Consider the following 13,509-nt stretch of genomic DNA (forward strand, 5'->3'; position numbering starts at 1 on the left):
CAATGATATAGTGGGGTGCAGGCAATGCATACATGTGCAGGGTTACAGTACACATACATGTGCAATGATATAGTGGGGTGCAGGCAATGCATAAATGTGCAGGGTTACAGGACACATACATGTGTAATGATATAGTGGGGTGCAGGCAATGCATACATGTGCAGGGTTACAGGACACATACATGTGTAATGATATAGTGGGGTGCAGGCAATGCATACATATGCAATGATATAGTGGGGTGCAGGAAATGCATTCATGTGCAATGATATAGTGGGGTGCAGGCAATGCATAAATGTGCAATGATATAGTGGGGTGCAGGCAATGCATACATGTGCAATGATAAAGTGGGGTGCAGGCAATGCATAAATGTGCAATGATAAAGTGGGGTGCAGGCAATGCATACATGTGCAATGATAAAGTGGGGTGCAGGCAATGCATACATGTGCAATGATAAAGTGGGGTGCAGGCAATGCATACATGTGCAATGATATAGTGGGGTGCAGGCAATGCATACATGTGCAATGATAAAGTGGGGTGCAGGCAATGCATAAATGTGCAATGATATAGTGGGGTGCAGGCAATGCATACATGTGCAATGATAAAGTGGGGTGCAGGCAATGCATAAATGTGCAATGATATAGTGGGGTGCAGGCAATGCATACATGTGCAATGATAAAGTGGTGTGCAGGCAATGCATACATGTGCAGGGTTACAGGACACATACATGTGCAATGATATAGTGGGGTGCAGGCAATGCATACATGTGCAATGATATAGTGGGGTGCAGGCAATGCATACATGTGCAGGGTTACAGGACACATACATGTGCAATGATATAGTGGGGTGCAGGCAATGCATACATGTGCAATGATATAGTGGGGTGCAGGCAATGCATACATGTGCAGGGTTACAGGACACATACACGTGTAAGGTGCAGACTCTGGATGTCACATGTGTCCTGTGAAAGGGACGTTGGGGTCACAGTTACAGGGCGTTCAACGTGTGACATACGGCCAGGAAGAACACTTGTATTGATTCTGCAATCGGGATAATCCTTTATCTATTGCTGAATATCTTCTGGGTACATTTGTCCTGAATGTGTAGCAGGCGACACCTAATAGAAACATAGAATTTGACGGCAGATAAGAACCACTTGTCCCATCTAGTCTGCCCCTTTTTTATTTTATCCTTTAGGCAATCTCAACCCTTTTTTAACCTTAATTCTTTGTAAGGATATTCATATGCCTGTCCCAAGCATGTTTAAATTGCCCTACAGTCTTAGCCTCTACCACCTCTGATGGGAGACTATTCCACTTATCCACTACCCTTTCTGTGAAGTAATTTATAGAAACAACCTTACATCTTCCTATCTGAGGGATGGCTCCGGAGATTACACTGTGAGATCAGGCCACAGGAACGGTCCTGTGTGTATGTGGCAGAGGGGCTTCCCTAATCACAGAGTGTGGAGCGTGGAATGATTTACTGTCACACAGACCAGTATAACCAGTGACTCAGCCTATTACCTCGCTGTAATCACATCAGCGCTCCCTATGAGCCTCTCTAGCCGCTGTATTACCTGCACACGTTCCCCATAACTCACAGCACTGGCTGCACTGAACCCGCTTCCTGCGGCTGGAAGGCGTCCACGGCGGCCCCCTATAGGATGCATTATAGACAGCAACTATGTCGCATGTTTCCCCGTCATTATTGTAAATTCTAAGTAAATAATTTAACACAGGTGTAAGCTAACTGCAGCACTCCAACCGCGGAACTACATACTCCAGCATGCCCCGCCAGAGTTTTGCAGTTAGCGCATGCTAAAACTGTGTCAGGGCATGCTGGGACATGTAGTGTCACAGCAACAGGAATTGCCACAGATTACCTGCCTCTGATCAAACAGCAGACTTTCTTCTAATGAAGCGACGGCAATCCCTTTACGTACGCCAGGGATGTTTCCCTGACTGGAGCAGGATTTTCGGGGGCGCTAGAGTAATGCAGTCACACTCGCTGTCCGGCGTATTCGCCAATTGCGCGGGAAATGAGACAAAACGCGGTATTCTTTTGAAAAACTAAATGTGCAGGTTTTATTTTTTTTGAGCGAAAAAAGTTTAACCAGCTTTTCGGAGGCCTATCAATAAATATAAAAAAATAAATAATTAATTAACGACACAAATGTACAGCATTAACACTGAGGACAGTTCCTACGTACATACAAGGCACAGAGGAATAAGTTAGAAAATAAAACGAAAAATGAGGACTGCGCGTAGAAGTATCGGTAAAAGGCACTTTGTCAGGTACGGAACTCGTCCGGCAAACATGATTCTTCACGTGAGATTTGATTGCGATACATACACTGTAGGTTTCATCTGGATACAGAGTGCGGCCTTACTCGTCCACAGAGAAGGGCTGTGAAGATTTGCGCTGCGCTCCGGGCAGGAGGGTGTGACGAGCAGGCTTTAAGGTCATTAAAAGTTCCAGCTCGGGCCGCACGTTTCAATGCCATCCGGTGGAGGTAAAATGAGAGTCTGATAAGGCTAGCGTATAATACAGGACACATCAGGCTTGAGCACGCACACAGCAAACCGGCCGCAACTATCGCCAATGTCTCTGAGATGTGGCTCCTGGCTCGTACCATGTCAAAAAGAATGCAACCGCAACGAAGAAGAACAAAAGCGGCTTTTCTTTTCTTTTTTAGCCGTGTGAAAATGTCAATTACAGCCGTCAAAGCGATTGCCAGCCTTGCAATTTACCAGGAATGCCCTGAAGAAGGTGGTTTGTTTCATAATTGGCCAGATGTTTCTCCTCTCTCGCAGCCAGGAGGTCACCGGGGACTGCTGTGGGTACAGACTGTCAGGAGAGTGCGGCTTACTTTATAACAAAATATATAATTATACATACAACATCTGAAAGTGCTCGAGTCCAGCAAACACACTGCATTCCGCAGTAAACGGAGCCCCTTGTCATCATATCTACCGTCAGCCGCACCGTGGCGGGGAAAGATGAACGGGGCTCCTGAAATGCCTGGTTACTGAGTGATCCTCGCTTGCGTAGACCTCTCTCCTGAACTGTAGCAGCTGATGGGGTGTCCAAGAGCCACAGTACCTGCAGACGGCCTCTCCGGCACATCATCGCCACGTTATAAAGTCCCGCGGAGTAGAACACAAGACCCTAACGAGGTAAAGTCTGCATGACCAACAGGTGGGTGGAAAACACGGGTGTGTTGGCCTTTTGCTGTGTCTGGTCCCCTTGGAGTTCTGGGTCCGTTAGGTTTTGCAACTGGAGGATCGTTCGGTCGCCGGTAACGAGAGCTGGAGCACTGGACCCCGACACGGTAGCAAACCGCATCGTAATAGTTCCTAGACGGACTGCATATCGGTTCTGCCAAAGAGACCGTATTCAGATTGGGATACCCATTTGGCTGGCCTGTTCTTTGAGGCCCAGGATACTGAATGCAACTCTCTTCTGGTGTCCTGGAAGGCGGATGCCCAATTGCTTGATGTCCCTGTTGGAGAGAGAATTTGGTTTACCATCATGTGCTGTCCACTCTGCAGAGCTGCAACCCTGGACCTGGAAGGTCCTTACACAGAGTAACAAACGCAACACATTGTTCTACTATACATCTCCAAAAAGGAAAGTATTCCATAAAAGCATAGTAAAGCGCTTACAGCAATTACACCCATCACCAAATGGCGCAGCTGCTATGGGGAGTGGGACCTGGTGCGGATGGGTCACCCTCTCATGAATAGTCCTTCCGAGCATGCGCCAGGCACAGCTATAGCCGAGGCTTTACCGGGCATTCGCCAAACCGGGGCAAAGCGGAAAATGAGGCCTCTGATCATCTGAGGGCAAAGAGGGGTTGGCAATCCGGCTATGGGACCTGCTGATCACTAATTCTGCTCCGGCGTATGCACCCGCTACAACTCCTAGTGGGTCACGTATACAGCGATAGGAGAAGACTCACTCTTGGTTCATCAGAATTATTTTGTCCATGGAGTTGAATGGAGAGGACATGAAGCAGTCGGTGTATTGTTGCATCTTGATGGACTCCAGCCATTCTGCAATGCTTCTGAAGGGCATCCCTTCTGAGCCACTGGTGCTGGGCAGGCGTATGGAGATCCTGCGGGGGGAAACGGGAGAGATTGGGGTCACATTCACATATACTTTGCATACACTACATAGGAGGAACCGGATTATAGAGATGGGAGACTCATGGTCTTCAGACGCTACACACAGCGGTATAAGTGTTCCCATAATCAGAGCATTGTATATAAAGGGGCTTATTAGAGGAGGGGGCCAGTGTGCAGTCTCCATCCAGGCCCCGTCCTCTCCAGCAGGCAGCAGCAGCAGCACCGACTCTGAGCACTAGGTGGTGCACAGGTCTCCAGGAAAATGGCAGCCGCCCCCATTTGGCCAGCTACCTTTCCTACTTTGCACGCGCAAAATGCCGGGAAAATGTCCGCCTGCCGTTGCCAACGTGGGTCTCAGAGAGGCAAGTATTGAAAAAGCGCCGACTCTACCTGTACACTACAATACGCTATGCAGATTACACCCACCTTGGGTCAAAGTCTGCCAACGTCTTCAGGGATTCCGGGGCTCGGACCAGTTTGTCCAGAATGCTGACTATGTCCGGGAACTTGGGGCGACGATTGCGCTCCTGCTGCCAGCATTGCATCATGAGCTGATAGATTGCCGACGGGCAGTCCATTGGAGCCGGGAGACGGAAGCCTTCATTAATAGCCTTCATGACCTGCGACAGACACACAATGAAGTTAGCGACACGGGCCAACCACGAGCCATCAAACTCGTATCTGCGTTTGCGCGGAAACCATACGTACTTCCTGGTTGGACATCTCCCAGTAAGGCCGTTCACCGTACGACATGACTTCCCACATGACAATGCCGTAGCTCCACACATCGCTGGCAGACGTGAATTTCCGGTAGGAGATGGCCTCGGGGGCGGTCCAGCGGATTGGGATCTTGCCGCCCTGTGGGAGAAGAGGAGCATTATTTTCACAGAAGACTTTCTTTGATAATGACTCCAACAAAACAACGGATTATCAGAGTGCCTGGGCAAATTCATCCAAAGTCCAAGAACATTTAACTCATCCAAGAATCGGCACAACTGTAAAGTCACCCCTCATAATCCCGAAACTGCCACAGACACCAGGTCAGCTGCTAATGAGGCTCGGCCTGGTGTAACTATGGGACCCTGCCATAGCAACGCAAGCATAACCTCTTCATATGACCAGATCTCTAACATACACTTCCGGCCAGATGTTCTTTCAGGACTCACGCTGGTTGTGTAGGTGGCTTCTGGGTCATCTTCCAAGACCCGCGATAGGCCAAAATCTGAAACCTTGCAGACCAGCTGGCTGTTCACCAAGATGTTCCGTGCGGCCAGGTCGCGGTGTACATAGTTCATCTCCGAGAGATACTTCATGCCGTCAGCGATGCCTCGCAGCATGCCCACCAGCTGCATGGCGCTGAACTCTCCGTCGTTATCCTGCCGGGAGAATACAGGAGAGCGTAAACACATATCCAATATATCACGCCATCGCCTAGACGATAGCAGCAATAAGCTAGAAGCACGGAGATGGACAGGACCTTGCTGGAGAAGACACCATGAATTAGGACCCGTTTTATCGCTAGAAGAAAGAGCTTACCTTCAGAAACTTGTCCAAGGCTCCGTTCTCCATGTGCTCAGTGATGATCATCATGGGTTTATCTGTAGAGGGGAGAAGGAGTCAGGGGCTGAGCGTACAATACATCACCCGGTAACAATCCCCAACCACCCCGAGTCACCACAGGAGGGGCAGAAATACACATTGCAGAGCGTAACCTCCTTACATTTAGAGACCACCCCTTCCAGCCGGATGATGTTGTGGTGGCAGAACTGTCCCATAATACTGGCTTCGCTCAGGAAGTCCGTGCGCTGCTTCTCCGTGTACCCGGCTTTCAGCGTCTTAATGGCCACCGGGATCTCCTTCCTTCCCGGCAGCTTGAGGATCCCTTTATACACCTCGCCAAACTCCCCTGCAATACAACAGCAAGGTCAGGTCCAGCGTCAAGGGAACATTGTATTTCAGGCACGGCTCTAGGTAGCGTGGTATGAAAAGCCGACGGTCAGAATGTCAACATGGTTAAAATGACGCCAGAATGGCGACAAAAAAAAAAGCCTATGTCAACATTCTGGTGTCAACCATCTGACCGGATACCCCTTTTCTCTGACGTCCTAGTGGATGCTGGGAACTCCGTAAGGACCATGGGGAATAGCGGCTCCGCAGGAGACTGGGCACAAAAAGTAAAAGCTTTAGACTAGCTGGTGTGCACTGGCTCCTCCCCCCATGACCCTCCTCCAAGCCTCAGTTAGATTTTTGTGCCCGAACGAGAAGGGTGCAAGCTAGGTGGCTCTCCTGAGCTGCTTAGAAGTAAAAGTTTAAATAGGTTTTTTATTTTCAGTGAGTCCTGCTGGCAACAGGCTCACTGCATCGTGGGACTAAGGGGAGAAGAAGCGAACTCACCTGACTGCAGAGTGGATTGGGCTTCTTGGCTACTGGACATTAGCTCCAGAGGGACGATCACAGGTTCAGCCTTGGATGGGTCCCGGAGCCGCGCCGCCGGCCCCCTTACAGAGCCAGAAGAGCGAAGAGGTCCGGGGAAAGCGGCGGCAGAAGACGTTCCTGTCTTCAAATAAGGTAGCGCACAGCACTGCAGCTGTGCGCCATTGCTCTCAGCACACTTCACACTCCGGTCACTGAGGGTGCAGGGCGCTGGGGGGGAGCGCCCTGAGACGCAATAAAAACGATATAAAAACCTTATATGGCTAAAAAAAATGCATCACATATAGCTCCTGGGCTATATGGATGCATTTATCCCCTGCCAGTTTCCTGAAAAAAGCGGGAGAAAAGGCCGCCGTGAAGGGGGCGGAGCCTTTCTCCTCAGCACACAAGCGCCATTTTCTTTCACAGCTCCGCTGGAAGGACGGCTCCCTGACTCTCCCCTGCAGTCCTGCACTACAGAAACAGGGTAAAACAGAGAGGGGGGCACTATTGGCAGCTAATATATAAATACAGCAGCTATAACAGGGAGTAACACTTATATAAGGTTATCCCTGTATATATATATAGCGCTCTGGTGTGTGCTGGCAAACTCTCCCTCTGTCTCCCCAAAGGGCTAGTGGGGTCCTGTCCTCTATCAGAGCATTCCCTGTGTGTGTGCTGGGTGTCGGTACGATTGTGTCGACATGTATGAGGAGGAGAATGATGTGGAAGCAGAGCAATTGCCTGTGTTAGTGATGTCACCCCCTAGGGAGTCGACACCTGACTGGATGGTAGTAATTAAAGAATTACGTGACAATGTCAGCACTTTGCAAAAAACTGTTGACGACATGAGACAGCCGACAAATCAATTAGTGCCTGTTCAGGCGTCTCAGACACCGTCAGGGGCGCTAAAACGCCCGTTACCTCAGATGGTCGACACAGACCCTGACACGGATACTGAATCCAGTGTCGACGGTGACGAGACAAACGTAATGTCCAGTAGGGCCACACGTTACATGATCACGGCAATGAAGGAGGCATTGAACATTTCTGACACTACAAGTACCACAAAAAAGGGTATTATGTGGGGTGTGAAAAAACTACCAGTGGTTTTTCCTGAGTCAGATGAATTAAATGAGGTGTGTGATAAAGCGTGGGTTTCCCCCGATAAAAAACTGCTGATTTCTAATAAATTATTGGCACTATACCCTTTCCCGCCAGAGGTTAGGGCACGTTGGGAAACACCCCCTAGGGTAGATAAGGCGCTCACACGCTTATCAAAACAAGTGGCGTTACCGTCTCCTGATACGGCCGCTCTCAAGGAACCAGCTGATAGAAGGCTGGAAAATATCTTAAAAGGTATATACACACATACCGGTGTTATACTGCGACCAGCGATCGCCTCAGCCTGGATGTGCAGCGCTGGAGTGGCTTGGTCGGATTCCCTGACTGAAAATATTGATACCCTGGATAGGGACAGTATATTATTAACTATAGAGCATTTAAAGGATGCATTACTATATATGCGAGATGCACAGAGGGATATTTGCACCCTGGCATCTAGAGTAAGTGCGATGTCCATTTCTGCCAGAAGAACGTTATGGACGCGACAGTGGTCAGGTGATGCGGATTCCAAACGACATATGGAAGTATTGCCGTATAAAGGGGAGGAGTTATTTGGGGTCGGTCTATCGGACCTGGTGGCCACAGCAACGGCTGGAAAATCCACCTTTTTACCCCAGGTCACCTCTCAGCAGAAAAAGACACCGTCTTTTCAAACCCAGTCCTTTCGTCCCTATAAGGGCAAGAGGGAAAAAGGCCGCTCGTTCCTGCCCCGGGGCAGAGGAAGGGGAAAAAGACTGCACCATGCAGCCTCTTCCCAGGAGCAGAAGCCCTCCCCCGCTTCTGCCAAGTCCTCAGCATGACGCTGGGGCTCTGCAAGCAGACTCGGGCACGGTGGGGGGCCGTCTCAAGAATTTCAGCGCGCAGTGGGCTCACTCGCAAGTGGACCCCTGGATCCTGCAGGTAGTATCACAGGGGTACAAATTGGAATTCGAGACGTCTCCCCCTCGCCGGTTCCTGAAGTCTGCTCTACCAACGTCTCCCTCCGACAGGGAGGCAGTATTGGAAGCTATTCACAAGCTGTATTCCCAGCAGGTGATAATCAAGGTTCCCCTCCTACAACAGGGAAAGGGGTATTATTCCACGCTGTTTGTGGTACCGAAGCCGGACGGCTCGGTGAGACCAATTTTAAATCTAAAATCTTTGAACGCTTATATAAAAAGGTTCAAATTCAAGATGGAGTCACTCAGAGCAGTGATAGCGAACCTGGAAGAAGGGGACTATAAGGTATCTCTAGATATCAAGGATGCTTATCTCCATGTCCCAATCTACCCTTCTCACCAAGGGTACCTCAGGTTTGTGATACAAAACGGTCATTATCAGTTTCAGACGCTGCCGTTTGGATTGTCCACGGCACCACGGGTCTTTACCAAGGTAATGGCCGAAATGATGATTCTTCTTCGAAGAAAAGGCGTATTAATTATCCCTTACTTGGACGATCTCCTGATAAGGGCAAGGTCCAGGGAACAGTTAGAGGTCGGAGTAGCACTATCTCAGGTAGTGCTACGTCAGCACGGGTGGATTCTAAATATCCCAAAATCACAGCTGATTCCGACAACACGTCTACTGTTCCTAGGGATGATTCTGGACACAGTCCAGAAAAAGGTGTTTCTCCCGGAGGAGAAGGCCAGGGAGTTATCCGAGCTAGTCAGGAACCTCCTAAAACCAGGACAAGTGTCAGTGCATCAGTGCACGAGAGTCCTGGGAAAAATGGTGGCTTCTTACGAAGCGATTCCATTCGGAAGATTCCATGCAAGAACTTTTCAGTGGGATCTGCTGGACAAATGGTCCGGATCGCATCTTCAGATGCATCAGCGGATAACCCTATCTCCAAGGACAAGGGTATCTCTCCTGTGGTGGTTACAGAAGGCTCATCTTCTAGAGGGCCGCAGATTCGGCATTCAGGATTGGATGCTGGTAACTACGGATGCCAGCCTGAGAGGCTGGGGAGCAGTCACACAGGGAAGAAATTTCCAGGGCTTGTGGTCAAGCATGGAAACGTCTCTTCACATAAATATCCTAGAGCTAAGGGCCATTTACAATGCCCTAAGTCAAGCAAGGCCTCTGCTTCAGGGTCAACCGGTATTGATCCAGTCGGACAACATCACGGCTGTGGCCCACGTAAACAGACACGACCTCCACCCGGGGGAGTGGGGACTTCATCCAGAAGTCTTCCAAGTGAGTGTAAACCGTTGGGAAAAACCAAAACTGGACAGATATTGCGCCAGGTCAAGGGACCCTCAGGCAATAGCGGTGGACGCTCTGGTAACTCCGTGGGTGTTCCAGTCGGTATATGTGTTCCCTCCTCTTCCTCTCATACCAAAAGTACTGAGAATCATAAGAAGGAGAGGAGTAAGAACGATACTCGTGGCTCCGGATTGGCCAAGAAGAACTTGGTACCCGGAGCTGCAAGAGATGCTCACGGAGGACCCGTGGCCTCTACCTCTAAGGAAGGACCTGCTCCAGCAGGGACCTTGTCTGTTCCAAGACTTACCGCGGCTGCGTTTGACGGCATGGCGGTTGAACGCCGGATCCTGAAGGAAAAAGGCATTCCAGATGAAGTCATCCCTACCCTGATCAAGGCCAGGAAGGATGTAACTGCAAACCATTATCATCGCATTTGGCGAAAATATGTTGCGTGGTGTGAGGCCAAGAAGGCCCCTACGGAGGAATTTCAACTGGGTCGTTTCCTACATTTCCTGCAAGCAGGATTGTCTATGGGCTTAAAATTGGGATCCATTAAGGTTCAAATTTCGGCCCTGTCGATCTTCTTCCAGAAAGAACTGGCTTCAGTGCCTGAAGTTCAGACGTTTGTCAAAGGGGTACTGCATATACAGCCTCCTTTTGTGCCTCCAGTGGCACCTTGGGATCTCAATGTAGTTTTAGGGTTCCTAAAATCACATTGGTTTGAACCACTTGCCACAGTGGATTTGAAATATCTCACATGGAAAGTGGTAATGCTGTTGGCCCTGGCTTCAGCCAGGCGCGTATCAGAATTGGCGGCTTTATCCTATAAAAGCCCTTACCTGATATTTCATTCGGATAGGGCGGAATTGAGGACTCGTCCTCAATTTCTCCCTAAGGTGGTTTCAGCGTTTCACATGAATCAACCTATTGTGGTACCTGTGGCTACTAGGGACTTGGAGGACTCCAAGTTGCTGGACGTAGTCAGGGCCCTGAAAATATATGTTTCCAGGACGGCTGGAGTCAGAAAATCTGACTCGCTGTTTATACTGTATGCACCCAACAAGCTGGGTGCTCCTGCTTCTAAGCAGACGATTGCTCGTTGGATTTGTAGTACAATTCAACTTGCACATTCTGTGGCAGGCCTGCCACAGCCAAAATCTGTAAAAGCCCATTCCACAAGGAAGGTGGGCTCATCTTGGGCGGCTGCCCGAGGGGTCTCAGCTTTACAACTTTGCCGAGCAGCTACTTGGTCAGGGGCAAACACGTTTGCTAAATTCTACAAATTTGATACCCTGGCTGAGGAGGACCTGGAGTTCTCTCATTCGGTGCTGCAGAGTCATCCGCACTCTCCCGCCCGTTTGGGAGCTTTGGTATAATCCCCATGGTCCTTACGGAGTTCCCAGCATCCACTAGGACGTCAGAGAAAATAAGAATTTACTTACCGATAATTCTATTTCTCATAGTCCGTAGTGGATGCTGGGCGCCCATCCCAAGTGCGGATTGTCTGCAATACTGGTACATAGTTATTGTTACCAAAAAATCGGGTTATTGCTGTAGTGAGCCATCTTTTCTAGAGGCTCCTCTGTTATCATGCTATTAACTGGGTTCAGATCACAGGTTGTATGGTGTGATTGGTGTGGCTGGTATGAGTCTTACCCGGGATTCAAGATCCTTCCTTATTATGTACGCTCGTCCGGGCACAGTATCTTAACTGAGGCTTGGAGGAGGGTCATGGGGGGAGGAGCCAGTGCACACCAGCTAGTCTAAAGGTTTTACTTTTTGTGCCCAGTCTCCTGCGGAGCCGCTATTCCCCATGGTCCTTACGGAGTTCCCAGCATCCACTACGGACTATGAGAAATAGAATTATCGGTAAGTAAATTCTTATTTATACACGTCCCCAATCTCCCCTACAAAAAAACAAACCCCTGTTTGTCACTAGCGGGGTCTAGGTGAAGGGGTCTCTTACCTGCCCCGATGACCTTCTGGCGAGTGACGGCGTTGGGCGCAATCTCAGTGGTGAACTTCAGAACGGCCTTGTTAGGATCTTCGTAAGTGTGCGGGTCCACGTAGGTCTTCAGAGGTTTCAGTTGTTCTGGAGAGAGAAAGAGAGAATGTGAGAAACGGAAACGAGGGGAAAACGCACGGTACGCGTGTCCTTTGGCCAGAGTGGAAGGCATCTTACCGGATTTGGAGAAGTAGACGTCCTCTGGGGACTGCCGGGCACGCCCATTCCTTCTGCTGCAATACAAAAAGTACCGTGATATTAGCACAGCAGCTTTAGCAGTGATAGCGCAACGCACGAGCCGGGCGTTCCTGGAATGTACAGAACGGCTGCTGGGTCAGTGACAACCGCAGGTATGAAATAGGAGTATGGGGAACATCAGCATCGTAGGGTCAAGTGAACACTTGCATGTGGAGTAATCCTGGGCTACCTAGAGCCAGCGGTTGGTGCAATTCAGGGGGGGTGGCACAATGCTTACCTTCTGTGTAGGAGAACGGCAATCGTTATCACCATTACAATTAACAGCACGCCAGCCGCTGCTCCTCCTATGATGGCGGCCTGACTGGTACCTTCTGGTTCTGCGGGAAAAATAAGACACATGAGAACTGTTCTGCAATTTCTGGGTTGTGTTAGAGCAAGCAGATTTCTGCACAGCCTTCACAATGGGCATCAGACACCTGCATGTAGGAACATCACCATTACCTGACCAAGAACTCCAGGGTTCTAAAGCAAGGACACGGTCACAGTAATAGGACATTGGTAACCCAGGGACAGACTGAGGCAGAAAATCGCCTAAACTGACGGCGCACCCAAAAGAGGGGATGTGGCCACGTTGCATGGGGCACCATGAGTCACGAAGGGGGTGGGGGCACGGCCCTTCACCACACCAAAACTGAGCAGAGCCTGGGAGCCTACTCGGACAGGTCTTCAGACAGCCGGCCCGGCCCATCAGAGCTTCTGGCATTTGCCAGATGGCCAGCCCCTGACGTGGTGGAGCAGCTCTGGTGCAATGGGAACAGAATTCCGCGTTCACTTTAATGTTACGGTAATTCACTGTGTAATCTACCTAACACTGTGCGACTGGACTGAAATCTGTGGTGTTCTAAAACCCCCCTGAGATCTGCAGGTAGGTCACGGGAATTACCCCAGTCCAGTCCTGTATTCATATTATTTATATTAACTCTTGTCTGTCTCCAGATATTCACCTGCCGGGAGGGTTTCAAATTCATACTCCATGCTGTAAGTGCCAGATCCCTCTGGGGTTTGGGCCTGGACCCGCACAAGGTAGACTGTGCCGGGAGATAGTTTTGGGATAGTTACGGAATTGCCATCACATCGATGAACGGAGTAACTGTTCTCATCATTCTGGAACCGAAGAGAAGGGGAGATGGTGAGGCTTCATCACAAACGGATCAAGCAACGTAAGATGCAGAAGTTCTGAAGGAGGACCCCTACCTTTTTATTGTAGGCCACCTCATACTTCAAGGCACGGTTCTGCTGTCGAGGTGCAACCGTCCAGGATAGGCTTAGGGAGTCCTTACTGCGGCCATCCAGGTTCACAGAAGTCACTTTAGGGGGATCTGGAAGAGACAGACACTTAGACCACCTGCACATGGCACCATCACCGAAGTCGTATACAGAGCGTTGAGTGGAGAAGGA

General features: G+C 49.8%; 1 protein-coding gene across 1 annotated transcript in view; it reads right to left on the reverse strand.

Moving 5' to 3' along the window:
* Nucleotides 1-2,056: 2,056 nt before the first annotated feature.
* The window catches only part of EPHA2 (EPH receptor A2), a 36,271-nt gene continuing 24,818 nt past the window's right edge, over nucleotides 2,057-13,509 (reverse strand). The window contains exons 6-17 of the mRNA XM_063942084.1: nucleotides 13,306-13,430; nucleotides 13,056-13,215; nucleotides 12,329-12,428; nucleotides 12,031-12,086; nucleotides 11,815-11,940; nucleotides 5,848-6,033; nucleotides 5,664-5,725; nucleotides 5,294-5,503; nucleotides 4,836-4,985; nucleotides 4,554-4,747; nucleotides 3,962-4,117; nucleotides 2,057-3,502 (exon numbers count right to left, since the gene is read on the reverse strand). Coding sequence (XP_063798154.1) covers nucleotides 3,397-3,502; nucleotides 3,962-4,117; nucleotides 4,554-4,747; nucleotides 4,836-4,985; nucleotides 5,294-5,503; nucleotides 5,664-5,725; nucleotides 5,848-6,033; nucleotides 11,815-11,940; nucleotides 12,031-12,086; nucleotides 12,329-12,428; nucleotides 13,056-13,215; nucleotides 13,306-13,430 — 1,631 coding nt within the window. The 3' untranslated portion in view covers nucleotides 2,057-3,396. The remainder of the gene's footprint in view (nucleotides 3,503-3,961; nucleotides 4,118-4,553; nucleotides 4,748-4,835; nucleotides 4,986-5,293; nucleotides 5,504-5,663; nucleotides 5,726-5,847; nucleotides 6,034-11,814; nucleotides 11,941-12,030; nucleotides 12,087-12,328; nucleotides 12,429-13,055; nucleotides 13,216-13,305; nucleotides 13,431-13,509) is intronic.

The sequence above is a fragment of the Pseudophryne corroboree genome, chromosome 10, assembly GCF_028390025.1.
Source record: "Pseudophryne corroboree isolate aPseCor3 chromosome 10, aPseCor3.hap2, whole genome shotgun sequence".
NCBI lineage: Eukaryota > Metazoa > Chordata > Amphibia > Anura > Myobatrachidae > Pseudophryne > Pseudophryne corroboree.